Below are 14,357 nucleotides of genomic sequence, written 5' to 3' on the forward strand. Positions count from 1 at the left end.
ACAAATTCAGAACAAATATTTTAATATTAATTAACAGTGACTCTATTTTATTGATCAATCATTTTGTTCTCATTGAAATATGACAATATATATGGGACAAAATTTTTTGAATGAAACATGTATTTTTTTTTAATTATTTTAACATGTGTTTCTATTTTTCTAGAAATTAATAATTATAGTAAAATATATATATTTTTAAACTTTATTAATTTAAGCTAAGAGGTGACAAGTATCAGAATTCAGATCGATCTGTAATTTGTTAAAAGATAATGGTAAATATATATAAAAAAAAAGATAGATATAGAAATAAAACATTAAATGGTGGCACTATAAATATATAGAGACATTTTGTTATTTTCTTCAATCATTATTGGATACATTTTAGGCACTTCATTTCATTGGGTAACAACCGCTTCAAAAACCCCACACTCGTGACTCGTCGCTGGCTTCTCTCGTTTTATAGGCCGCACACGAGCGAAAAATCAACTTTCGTAGGCCCACCAAAATTAATTACATCCCAAATTCTTTAGTTACCATCGTAATATTTCAAAGTTCTTACATCATTATCAATATTTTTGAAATGAAAGATAGAAATCTAGCCTACCCGCTTTCTTCAAAGTTCTGTATATATTCAGAAGCGGAATTAGAAATTTATGATAAGGGGTGCTAAAATTTAAATGAATAATATATATGTTGTTAGTGAAATTTGAACTCAAGCTTTTCACAACTACAAAGAAAGCTCTAACCAGTACACTATAAGTAGATATGCGATATTTTTTTTGGAGGAAGGGCTAGATTATATAAAGAGTTCTGAAAAAATAAGATTCAATTAAATATAAATATACATAGTTAAAATTTTAAAATTATAAAGTGAATTAGCAACCGTACGGGTGAATGTAGATCTGCCTTTGTATATATTACAGATAATTTTTTTCAATTTGTGAGTTTCGAACCCATAACCTTTCATAAGAGTCATATGTCTTTGCCACTAAAATCAAAGACTCATTATTTCTTATCATCTATTTTCTATTTGATTCATATGGTGGGTCCCACCAACTGAACACCTCCAATTCAATTCATGACCGGGCAATTTGAGGTAAGCTCATACACAACTTCAGTCTGTGCATGAGGTAAGCTAGCTCATACACAATTTCAGTCTGTGCATGAGGCTCAAGTTCTGTGCTCGTTTTGGATCTACATGGATATATATATATATATAGTATCTTCTGAATTTCAAAGGAATCGATAGTAATTTTGAAATTAATATTAACATGGTAATTAAAAAGTTTCAGAAATTACAACGATTATTCATTAATTTAGTTCCCACAAATAAGAATTGAGGGGCTTTGATAATTTATTGGAGTGAGATTATAATATTATGCATAACACATATATATATTTTGTTCGTATTATGTATATATTATGGATCAATATTTCTATTTTTAAAATCTAAATAATTAATCTGAATTGTTCAATATTATTTTTATATAAAAATGTATTGTAGGCCAGATTCATGAATTTGGTGAGGAGATAAAAAAAAATAGCAAATTGGGTTTACATAACTTATCATGTTCAAATCCATTAGCTCAGGGAAGCCATATGTGGTGAATGGGGTCAATTGATCCTCATTTATTTTCAAATTTTTTTTTTTTTTGGTATTTCTATCGTAATATTGCTGGCTTAAAATTATCTAGATAGCACTAAATTGATGTCAAAATATTATTGTTGACTTACAGTTCTATTTAGATGACGTATTCTAAAAAAATTCAACAATATTTTTATCACAATTTTCATAGTACAACCAGACCGTTTGTTCTCTTATTATCATATATATATACACACACACTTGTTATGATTCTCTTAGTGGCTAAACAAGCCCTACTACAACAAACTATATTTAAAATAGTTTTACCTATTTTATTATTATTGGATCAAAAATTGATATTTGCTATGCTTGAGTAACCAATGTCATGATGGTAATACTTGAGTAATAATTTGGGTTTTAACCACAAATATTACTGGAGCAAGTATATATATATATATATATATATATATATATATATATATATATAGGACTTGGCTACGGTGCTATGGGTAGCTAAGAGGTCTCCCGTGCTACGGCTCAATATTCAACTTTTCAAAATTCTAACGGTCGATCCGAACCGTTCATTTTGTTCTCCATATTAATATGTGCTTGGAGACCAAATTTTACATTTTTTGGAAATTTTTTACTATTTTTTTAGATTTATTGAAAATCGCTGTTTCTCAGACAAATCTGGACCATAAAAAACAGCGATATTCAATAAATCTAAAAAAATAGTAAAAAATTTCCAAAAAAATGTAAAATTTGGTTTCCAAGCACATATTAATATGGAGAACAAGATGAACGGTTCGGATCGACCGTTAGGATTTTAAAAAGTCGAATATTGAGCCGTAGCACGGGAGGCCTCTTAGCTACCCATAGCATATTAGCCAAATCCTATATATATATATATATAAATATATATATATATATATATCCTTTCAATACAAAGTGAATATTTTTCCCTGTTGAAGAAAGTATTAATTAAGAAATAAAAATCACCAATTTCATTATTTTGTTTAGGGAAGTAAGAGATCAAGCATTTATCAACTATATTTTTATTATATGAGAACCAGTAGTGACAAAGATAATATATTATGTATGTGAGGTCGCAGGTTCGAATTAAATCATATGTGAATATTAAATAGTTGATTATCTTGACTTCCAATCTTTACTAAATTTAAAAAAAAAAAAAAAACTATTTTTTATTATCAAAATGGAAAGTATAAATTATATTCTGATAAACTGGATTGAATATACTCCAAAGAAAAGATAAAACTAATAATGGAGTAATTAATTAACTAGGACCCCACCAAAGCTTCAATAATTACAATTTTTTGTTCGTATGTGGTGTCAGAATGAATCAGAGAGTTCAGTTCTTCCTGTCTGAAACAGTTGCTTCTCCTTTGATTCTCTTTTTTCTTCTCTTCCTAGTACCTCAGCAGCACTTTGCTATGTTTCACATTCCTCTCTGGCACTAGTACCAGTAAACCATTTCTCTCTCTATTCTCTCTCTCTCTCCTTCTCTGAGTGCTCAATAAAGACTTCACTTATGACGAATCAGTAAATAAAGACCCACAACTTATTAGACCATGCATCCAACCCAACTGTAACACTATTTGTTTAATTATTATTTTAGAAGATTGGTCAATTCTTACCTTCTACAGGAACACAGAATGGGGATCTTCTGTGGCTGAGACGATGTCATGCTTTGTGGCAAGTCACTGACATTGTGGGCTACCACCCTTTACTTTTCTTGGTGATCATTTTTTGACGGTCTATCATTTTTTTCTGTGGGCCCACTATTACTGACATAATACAAACTGCCGCATTTGGTTCGGTTATTAAATTTTAGGGTTAATAATAAGAATGTCAATTTTCTGTTCTTTTTTATATATAAAAGAATTCAATTTTTGAACATATGGTTGACTTTTGACACACTTTTGACATATTATTATTTTTTTAAATAAAAATATAGAAGTCTATTATTTCAATTTCTATTTAATATTCATAAATTAATTAAAGACTTCCATCCAGATTTTAAACTAACGACCTTCATGTCTTACACAGAAAATATTACCGTTTGACTTCATATATATATATATATATATATAGAGAGAGAGAGAGGAGATTGGCTACTCTACTTACATAAGCACATGAGGATATATGTTTATAATTTATTTTTCTATTTTCAAAATCCAAAAAGTCAATCTGAACCATTAGATGTGATCTCTATATTGAAATGTAATTGGAGACCAAATTTTACATTTTTCTGAATTTTTTTACTATTTATTAAGCCACTTTGAAAATCACTGATCCAATGATGACTTAACAAAACAGTAAAATCAGAAGCAACCGTTAGATCAGTGATTTTCAAAGTGGCTTAATAAATAGTAAAAAAATTCAGAAAAATGTAAAATTTGGTCTCCAACTACATTTCAATATAGAGATCACATCTAACGGTTCAGATTGACTTTTTGGATTTTGAAAATGAAGAAATGACTTATAAGCATATAAGTAGAGTAGCCAACTCTCTCTCTATATATATCTATATCTATATATATATATATATATATGTTCAAGCTAGACATGAAGGATTATATATGTTAGTATATTCATAAACCACTAAACCAGGGGAATCTCGTGATTTTGTTCTATTAAAACCGACCTAAAAATGAAGTTGTGATGGATTTGAGCTTAGAATTATATATATATAATTGTAGAGTAGAGAGTAAGAAGACTTGATGCCTTGATGAAGATCACAAGCAGCAATGTAAGACGTCCTTTTTAACATCTCAGAAAACCCATGCATGACACCCCATTGAATGAATGAATGAATAGCCAATTAGCCCTTTGTTCCAGCTGCTCCTTCCCTTCTCCTTAGGAAAACCACCTCCACCATCCAATCACATCCAATCCCCTCTCACCTCATTTCTTCATTTCATGCACTACATCTCTCTCTCTCCCCCCTCATCTTTCTCCAGCTAGATTATCATATGCATATCCACCTCTCACCCTCTCTCCTCTTATATTAAATTAACCTTACTCTTACTTACTAGTTATAACTTATAACAAGAGTAAGTAACCATAGGATTAGGATCGATGGCGTCAGATGGATCAGAACCGCCTACAGAAACAGCGCCCCAGAACTCGGCTCCAGCTGCTGCTAACATGCCGCTTCCGCCTCCCGAACAAAGCCTTAAGTGTCCCCGATGCGACTCCCCGAACACCAAATTTTGCTACTACAACAACTACAGCCTCTCTCAGCCGCGCCACTTCTGTAAAACATGCCGCCGCTATTGGACCAAGGGTGGGGCCCTACGTAATGTCCCGGTAGGCGGTGGGTGTCGCAAGAACAAGAAATCCAAGTCGTCTTCTCTTTCTCGGCTCTCTCTCGTCCCGACTGATCATTTTGTCGGTAACTTTTCTGATGCTGGAGTTGGTCTACAGAACCTGCTCTCAGGTCCATCTCAGCTGGTAGCGGCTGCGTCAGATTTCCAGTTAGGGGTTCTCCCTTTCTCTCGGTTGCATTCTCCGACTTCATATAATAGTGTGTCTACAACAAACAAGTACATGTCGGGTGGCGAGATTCCTTCCCATGGGTCTGCCTTCTCTCCTCCAAATATCTTATCAACCAATAATCTAGGTTACCCGGCATCCTCTCCCGGGCCGGCTTATGGTAAATCAATGACGAGTAATGGATCTTCGCATGGAGCAGTCGGTACCATAGCTTCCTCAATAGAATCCTTGAGTTTCATAAACCAAGACCTCCATTTGAAGCTACAACACCAGAGGATGGCTATGCTCTTTGGAGGAGAAGCTAAAGAGTCAGATGCTCCTGTTGCAGATCAAGGTCAGATGCAGCAGCCTATGTCACCCGATTTTGGCGAATGCAGCGGGCTTCAAAAGGCATGGTTTTCGGAGAACTCTTTTGCTTTACCAACCAGTGCATCTAACAGTACCGATGTGAGTAGAATTGGCGCTGATGATGGTATGAACAACACAGTCAATAATAGCAATAACCCAAACTACTGGAATGGTGCAGGATCTAATTCTGGTTGGAATGATATGCCACAGTTCACAGCAATGCTGTAATTAAGGCCGATATATGATTACGAAATGAAGATCGATAAAATATCGCATCATTTAAGAGAGATATATAGGAGATGTTCCATTTGCTTTAGATCAATACCCATAATTAAACCTTGGTACAATTCAGTTACTAGGTACCTATATAAATTAATACTTTCTTCTTCACAAATTGATCTATCTGATGTATGTTAGCAGGCAAAGGCCAGACATCTCGTGTTTCTTAATTCTTTGATGTTCTTTGTTCCTGGCCTTTTGTAGCATTATGCTTTTCTTTTCTTTTCTTTTTTTCTTTTTTTTTAACTAAATATTCTCTAATTTCCATTGTTGATTATTATATTGTTGCTAAATTAATGACTTGAGTAACAATGAGTGATGTTTTACTTTGCCCTTATATGTTGTTCAATTGCTTGCTCTTATTCACTTAATTAATTAGTATTACATCCTTGTATAGGGGTAATTGGTTACTGTGTATACTAATTGTTCATTCTCTATTAGCTTACAAAGATTTCTTTAAAACTTCTAATAGTTAATTATCATGGTTGCATCAGTTACAATATTAAAATTAAGAGAATTCTTTAATCAAGTACTAATTATCCTTTTGAAAGTCAATCAAGTACTAATTATCATTAGTACTTGGGGATTTTAGTCTATGCATGGATGAAGATTATGTGAGTAGGAGTATATAAATTGAGATGAATCAACCTTAAGAAAAAATTTACATGAATCGTGCATCAATTGTATATATTCTTCTCCATCCTGGGAGAAATTCTTTTAAATTTTTAATAGAAGTTCCTAGGTAGGTCCTTCACCTACTTCAAAAAATAATAATAATAAAGAAATAAATAAATAAGAAGTTTATCTTATATTGTGTCACCTTGTATATATATATACCAACCCTACGCACGAGGTGTCTCCAAGCCAGAAACTCTAATCAGAAACAATCTTGTGAAAAGAGGTTAGTCAGGTGATCCTCAATTATTTGTTTGTAATAATGAACTGATCGAAAGCAACATATTATCTATTTGTTTCTTGCTCCGTTGTTCAGTGCATATGGTGTTGAAGAACACATTATAATTTTTTTTTATTGTACCGATTGTATTTGATCAACTGTGAAATATTGATCATTTATTCCTTTAAAAGAATAAAAAAAAATGATAGAATGAGGTGCAGTCTTGTGGATAGTTTGATAGAAAATTAAGGAATAGAATAAGTGTAAAACAATTAGAAGTTTAGATGCATCACTTATTAACATAGCTACATATTAGTGTCAGGTAAAGAAAAATTATACATTCTTTAAATTACATCTTATTTTACCAACTGATGTTTCAGACCTGCCAGTACAGAATCTTGACAGAAATATAGTGAAAGAATAGGATATTCAAAGGCATTTCAAATTAGGAGAACCTAGATATAGAGGAGGCAAAATTAAATGCATACAGGGAAAAATTGTTATTGATATTGGTTATGCTATGAGCACAAGTGATGTTATATGATGTGTTCCTAACTTCCTATTGGTCGGGATCTCCGTGTTAAGTCTCGATCGTGAGAGGTTTTTGCCTATTTAGGATATTTCAAGTGCTAATAAAATTAAATCCTGAGTTGCAAACTCACAATATACATGAACAATTATGATTATCAATCGAAATTATTTTGCTGAAATAGATTCAAAGAAGTTAGATTAAATTAAGACATTTTTAGGGTTAATAACAACTAAAGTTAATCTACTCTTTACTTAATTTTTTGTTGGTAATTTTAATATACATATTCAAAATAAGTGCATAAAATATTAATCAAGTACACAACAAAATTAAGCACTGCATCGACTATTGGGTTTTACAACCATAGCCATGTGAGAGTAAAATTAGACTCTCATGGATGACTAAAATATAGTAAAGCACAAATCTCAAAACAAATAAATTAAAGGTTGGATTTGGAATGCACGAATCTCAATAGGAGGTGTTTTTATGCACAAATCTCAAAACAAATAAATTAAAGGTTGGATTTGGAATAACAGGGTCCTGCAATTCCTTTGGATCGCAGCAGATTTATTTCCAAAAAAATGTAACATCTTGCATAGTAAAAGTAAATATATAGTTGGAGCCTTCACATGCATTAATTACAAGTGTTGCATGTTTCCTTCATATTGCATCACCTTCAGACTTCAATTATTCCAAGTTTTGCTTCCAATTCCTCCTAATTTTTTTAATTGAAAAGATCAGCATGTTTTGTCAGTGTTGGACAAGGTTAAAAAAAGTGGGGAAGTGGAGATCTTGCTAATCATGCAAGAACTGCTCAAAATCGCCTTTTATGGTTTATGCTACGACCCGCGCAATGCGCTTATTGCGATCTGCAACAGAATGAAACATGTTGGATTTATCATATATAACTTGTCATTCCATGTTTTGAGTTTTCTCCGAATCGGAATGTATAACGTCTATAAAATTATAGAAGTTGTCTTGTTCTTACTTGTTCTTGATTTGTACTTCTTCAAAATACTTTATTTTCATCGTTTATATATGCACATAAATACTACAAACTACGCTTTAACTGGAAGTAAGGGATTTGATCCAATTCATGAATAAAATTCTAATCAAAGTATATATTAATTCATTTCATGCCTATCAGTATATTTATTTTCATAATATTTCTGGTAATGTTTAGAGATTTTAATTGAAATGAATTATGCATTGCAGCAGTACTTACAATATATAGTTGTTGCATTTGAAGCTCTTTTGACCTAGGTACGATCAGGATGTGGTATCAGTTATATATATACTTATATATCAAGTAGAATTATGTAGATGAGCTCTTAAATATCCATACATATCCATAATTCAATAATGTTTAGAGATTTTAATTGTAATGAATATACATTGCTGTACAACAGTACAAGTACATATATATAGTTGTTGCATTAATTTGAAGCTCTTCTAATTGACCTAGCTAGCTAGGTATGATCAGGATGTGGTATATATATTAGTTATATACTTATAATATATCAAGTAGAAATATATCTATATATATCTATATATATATATATATATATATATATATAGTACTGTTTATGAAAAACAATTCACATGCATTCCTGGCAGGACCGCATGCATAATATTACGTACGTATGTATAAACAGGGAAATTATACAGTTATATATATAATTATACTCATGCTAACGTACTCATGCATTTCATCTCTTAATTTGAATTTGTATTGTATCCTTTAATGGATATATAGAATTAAAGGAGGAAACAGGAAAAACAATTGCTGCTGGGGGCACCATTTGGGTGGTCCGAAAAAGTGGCAGCTGGAAAGATTTATTAAACCGTCAGAGCTGTCGATTGCCTTAATTAATTATTCTGACAAAATACAGATTAATTGCTCATGATTATTCTATCATTTATTTAATTTGAGTGTTTAATTAAGTGTTTAACTGTACTACTAATTAATTACTTACTAGCTATAGCTAGCTAGTCAGCAGCAACATGCATTGAAATCTTGGATCTGTGCATCTGTGGCAGTAGTACTGTTATCCGACATGATCGATGGATTGCACTGGCATTAATTTATACAGACTTAATTTGTTACAGATTTCTATCTAGATATCTCCAAAATTACGAAACAAATCTGCTGCATGTGATTCTTTAAGAATTACAGGATCCTGATATTTCATACCTACCATTCATTTATTTTGAGATTTGTGCAAAGAAAACCATAGCTTTTGATATTGGTACATTCCAAAAAATAGAGGGATGTATTTGAAATAATCAGGGGCAGAACCAGACATTCATGTTATGAGGATCAAATATTAATGAGAGTCAATTACATAAAATTTTCTTATTGTGATTGAGGATCATTTTATACTACTCGTAACATTTTACTATAAATTATATGAAAAATAAGTTTTAAATCAAAAAAATTGAAAAACATAAATAAAATCAATTGACTCTCATTCATACATTACACCATGGCTCCGTCCCTGTTAAATATATAACAGTTCTGTGATTCTCAAAGAATCACAGCATATTTATTTCCCCAAAAAAAGTGCATACATGCTTTTCCTTAAAAAAAAAAAAAGTGCTTGCATGCATGCAGACATGCTATTGCTGGGTTGTCAGTCTTACGTACAGTGCAGCTATTATATATGTCATACAGTACGTACTAAGCAAACATCATCGATCAATATTCATCATAGAATTTGTTTACTTTTTTACATTGTAAAGTTGTAATGTACACGTAGCACTTTGAAATATATAATGCACCGGATAGGATCCGTTGAAATTTTATGTGAGTGAACAGTATCTTTGAAATTTCTGTCTTTTCAAATTCAATCGTTTATTTTTTTCATGTATGAAAATTTCAAAGCAGCTGATTTTTCTGTTAAAAAATTTCAAAATAGTTGAACGGGCTGAATTTGAAAAAACATATTTGTATCCATATATACCACCTAATTAATAATTAATCACAACCATAAACTCGTTCTTAAATATCTCCTATATATTTGATGAGGAGGGTTAAAATGCACCCTCTCTTTTGTGCTCCTAATGTGCACCCTCCTCTCATATCTTCATTTTCAAAGTTCAAATAGTCGATTTGAACATTCCAACATGTTATTCATATTAAAATGTGCTTGGAGACCAAATTTTACATTTTTTAGAATTTTCAGAATTTTTGATTAAACTAAACAATAATAAAAAATTCAGCAAAGTGATCATTTTCAAAAATTCTGAAAAAATAATAAAAAAATTTCAAAAAATGTAAAATTTGGTCTCCAACCACATTTTAATATGAAGAACACGTTAAAATGTTCAAATAGACTATTTGTTCTTTGAAAATAAAGATATGAGGAGAAGGTGCACGTTAGAAGCACAAAAAGAGAGTGCATTTTAACCCTCCCCATATTTTGATATATTGTTTAGTATGTCTTTAAATAAATATTTGAAAAAGTTGGATAACGCATATATATATTCGTCTACTATAGAATAATATTTGTCTATCGTATAATGAACAGTACTTATCTACTTCAATATATATGAAATAAGAGGAGGGTTCAAATGCCTCCATGTTTTTGTGCCTCCATCATGCCTCCATCTCTCTCTATCATTTTCAAAGTTCAAACAGTCGATCCGAACCGCTCAACCTAACCTCCATCCTAAAATATGTTTGGAGACCAAATTTTATATTTTTAGGAATTTTTTTACTATTTGTTTAGATAGGTATAAAATCAGTAAATCTGAACCATCTAAAAACAGTATTTTTGTACCTATCTAAAAAAATAGTAAACAAATTCCTAAAAATATAAAATTTGGTCTCCAAACATATTTTAGTATGGAGGTTAGGTTGAGCGGTTCGGATCGACTGTTTGAACTTTGAAAATGATGGAGAGAGATGGAGGCATGATGGAGGCACAAAAACATAGAGGCATTTGAACCCTCCTCATGAAATAATTGTTGATAAGTATCAAGTCAAAATCTATATTGACCGATGCATGTTAACATCTTTTATTATATTATTTCGGACGTACCCATTTTGAGAACAACCTTCTTCTTCTTCTTCTTTTTTTTTTTTTTTTTTTTTGTTTAAGTTGCTTGGCAATGCATGCAGCCAAGTCATTATCAGAATAATTAAATTACATATTTGAATATTCTAATATGTAAGGACATATACTCAACTATTATACAATTAATGCACATTTGACTATTGCATAATGCACATGCACTTGCTAATTAATTTGAACTTTCAATTGTCTGGAACATTCAAATACACATTTAATTAACTTGTATACAATTTTTTTTGTTCAAAAATATTTGATAAAAAGTAGTCAGGAAATATTTAGAAAAGTGGGGACTTGAATGTAAATATAATATTCCATATCGAATTAACACTACACTTATTTATATATATTGACGCATCTTTTATTATGAAATATATATATATATAATGCTTCGATTAACAGTGTGTGTGTATATATATATATATATATATAGAGAGTTAGGCTGGGGTGCTATGGATAGCATAGTGGCCTCTATGCTACGGCTCAATATTCGAGTTTTCAAAATCCAAACGGTCGATCCGAACCGTTCATCTTATTCTCCATATTAATATCTGCTTGGAGACCAAATTTTATAATTTTCTGAATTTTTTTACTATTTATTAAGCCACTTTGAAAATCGCTAATCCAACGGTTTTACTGTTTTGTGCAGCCACCGTTGGATCAACAATTTTGTAAAATACTTAATAAATAGTAAAAAAATTCAGAAAAATGTAAAATTTTGTCTCCAAGCAGATATTAATATGGAGAATAAGATGAACGGTTCGGATCGACCGTTTGGATTTTGAAAACTCGAATATTGAGCCGTAGCATAGAGGCCACTATGCTATCCATAGCACCCAGCCTAACTCTATATATATATATATATTACTAGTTTACTAGTGCTGTTAGAGAGACATTGCTAATTGCTTCATGCATGCATGGGGCTGAACAATAATGGCAAAGATCCTCTACAGTGACACTTGTATCAGGCTTTTAAAATAATAGTGAAATTATTAAAATATATCCATGTCAGTATAGTATGTCACAAAACATACTTGTGACACTTGTATCAGGCTTTTAAAAGAATAGTGAAATTATTAAAATATATCCACGTCAGTATGTCACAAAACATACTTGTATACCATTAAAGAAAATTGATTTAGCAATTAATCCTATGCATAATTAAGTTTCGCTTTCAATTCGTCAATTAATAAAAGTACGTCGCATTATCTGCAAGTACACATTTAAATTAATTAAAACAAATTAAGTTGATACTTAATTATATATAGACATTATCCAAACAATATGTGGTACAGTTATAAACTTATAATGGTGACGAACATATGACAAATAATTACGTACTCATTATAATCCAAAAGCAATTCCTCAATAAAATATTATTTATTGTGGCAAAACCAGCACTTGCGGACATTTTTATTAATTAAAAACCTAAAAAAAAAAAAAAATTTACAAAAATGTCTATGGATTCAGATTTTTTTTCAAAACTGCCCCAACCGCCCGTCCTATGGGCGGTCCACTATTCTACTTGACCGCCTGGGACAGGGGCAGTCCACTAGGGACCAGACTGCCCCTCTGCTGGGCGGTCCTCTATTTTTTTTTTAGAGATATTAATATTTTAATTTAAATAATTTTAGTTTTTTTTTGTTTAGGATGTATGCCAAAAAATAAAACATTTGATATATTTATGAGTGAGATATCGTGACTCTTTATAACTTTAAGGACTTGGCCTTGATTCTTAATAATTTATTTTATTCAAATATGCACAAGGAAATATGGTTAGATTGCATCAATGATGTAAACTTTTTTTTTTTTAGAGAATAATTGGAGAGCGAGAGGGAGAACAATTGAATTATTTGATTATTGTCAACATATACCATTTGCTCGTTGATAGGCAAACGAACACAATAAATAGTAAATGCATTTTAAAATAATTATATGAATAATTCTTGAATAATCTCTTAGACTTTTGACTAAACAAAATACTAATCGTTGCATGTCTACCGTTGAACGAAAACTTAAACTGAATTTTTGAGGCACTAAACGATATTTTTTTATAATTCTGATACTTCGGATACTCGGAGGTTCTCCCCAATGCAAAATTTGGATCCGTCTCGTCCCCCCCTTTCTGAAAAGTGGTCATACGCGCAAATCCGACTTTCATAGCCAAAGTTATAGCTGTTTAAAGTTTTTTCAAAAGCTGAACTTCAAAAATTCATAACTAACTGCAGAAAAATCCAAATAAATTGAAATTTGTGTCAATTATGTGTATTTTTTAATGCTCTACATGCTGGTGTAATCATTTTTTTAGTTTGGTCCCTGTATTAGTCCAGACTTGTTGATTTATAAGCAGAGGTCAAATTTGATGTTTTTAGTGCATTGCACTATGCCAATAAACTTTGCTTAGTGCTTGGCTGCTGAGTTTCGACTTGGTACCATACCAGAGGTTAGTCTAGGGTGCTTTTTGTATGGACATAGATCTAATTTGAGGTTTGAACATATTTAATAGCTCTAAACTACTGTTTTAGTACCAGAAATAAAGAGATGAAGATCAAAGCTCCAAGACATCATTTAATCAAAAATTTTGAAATATTAACAAGCTGTCAGAGCTTGGAAATTTTTGAATCAAGGCCAAGTCCTTAATTAGTGTTATATTTAGATTGTCCAACTGACAAATTAAATCAAAGTTATAAAGAGTTACGACATCTCACTCGTAATCAAATGTCTTATTTTTTGATATACACTGGCCCTAAACAAAAAAAAAAACTAAAATTATTTAAATGAAAATATTAAAATCTTTAAAAAAAAATAGAGGACCGCCCCTGCCCCGGGCGGTCAGGTAGAATAGTGGACCGCCCATAGGACAGGCGATTGGGGCAATTTTGAAAAAAATCTAAATCCGAGGGCACTTTTGTAAAAATATTTTTTTTTTAGAGTTTTAATAAAAATGTCCGCAGCACTTGTGTGTACATTAGGAAACAAATGAGTTCATGCACATGCACAAGGGACCCACCTAAAAGGCTAAAGCTCTGGAGTCCATATTCTATACGTTTTATGTATAAACAACGGAGTAGTTTCGATATAGGGGTGTCAATGACACCCGTTTACCCGTTTATCCTACCTGTATCGTATTTG

At 31.4% G+C, this 14,357-nt stretch overlaps 1 protein-coding gene across 1 annotated transcript; it reads left to right on the forward strand.

Annotated features, from left to right (window-relative positions):
- Positions 1-4,421: 4,421 nt before the first annotated feature.
- LOC144548716 (dof zinc finger protein DOF5.7-like) lies at positions 4,422-6,056 on the forward strand. The gene has a single exon (XM_078297445.1). It carries the CDS (start codon positions 4,685-4,687, stop codon positions 5,675-5,677), a length of 993 nt encoding a protein of 330 aa, XP_078153571.1. The 5' UTR covers positions 4,422-4,684; the 3' UTR covers positions 5,678-6,056.
- The last annotated feature ends 8,301 nt before the right edge of the window (positions 6,057-14,357 follow it).

The sequence above is a fragment of the Carex rostrata genome, chromosome 2 (genome assembly GCF_964058835.1).
Source record: "Carex rostrata chromosome 2, lpCarRost1.2, whole genome shotgun sequence".
Taxonomy (NCBI): domain Eukaryota; kingdom Viridiplantae; phylum Streptophyta; class Magnoliopsida; order Poales; family Cyperaceae; genus Carex; species Carex rostrata.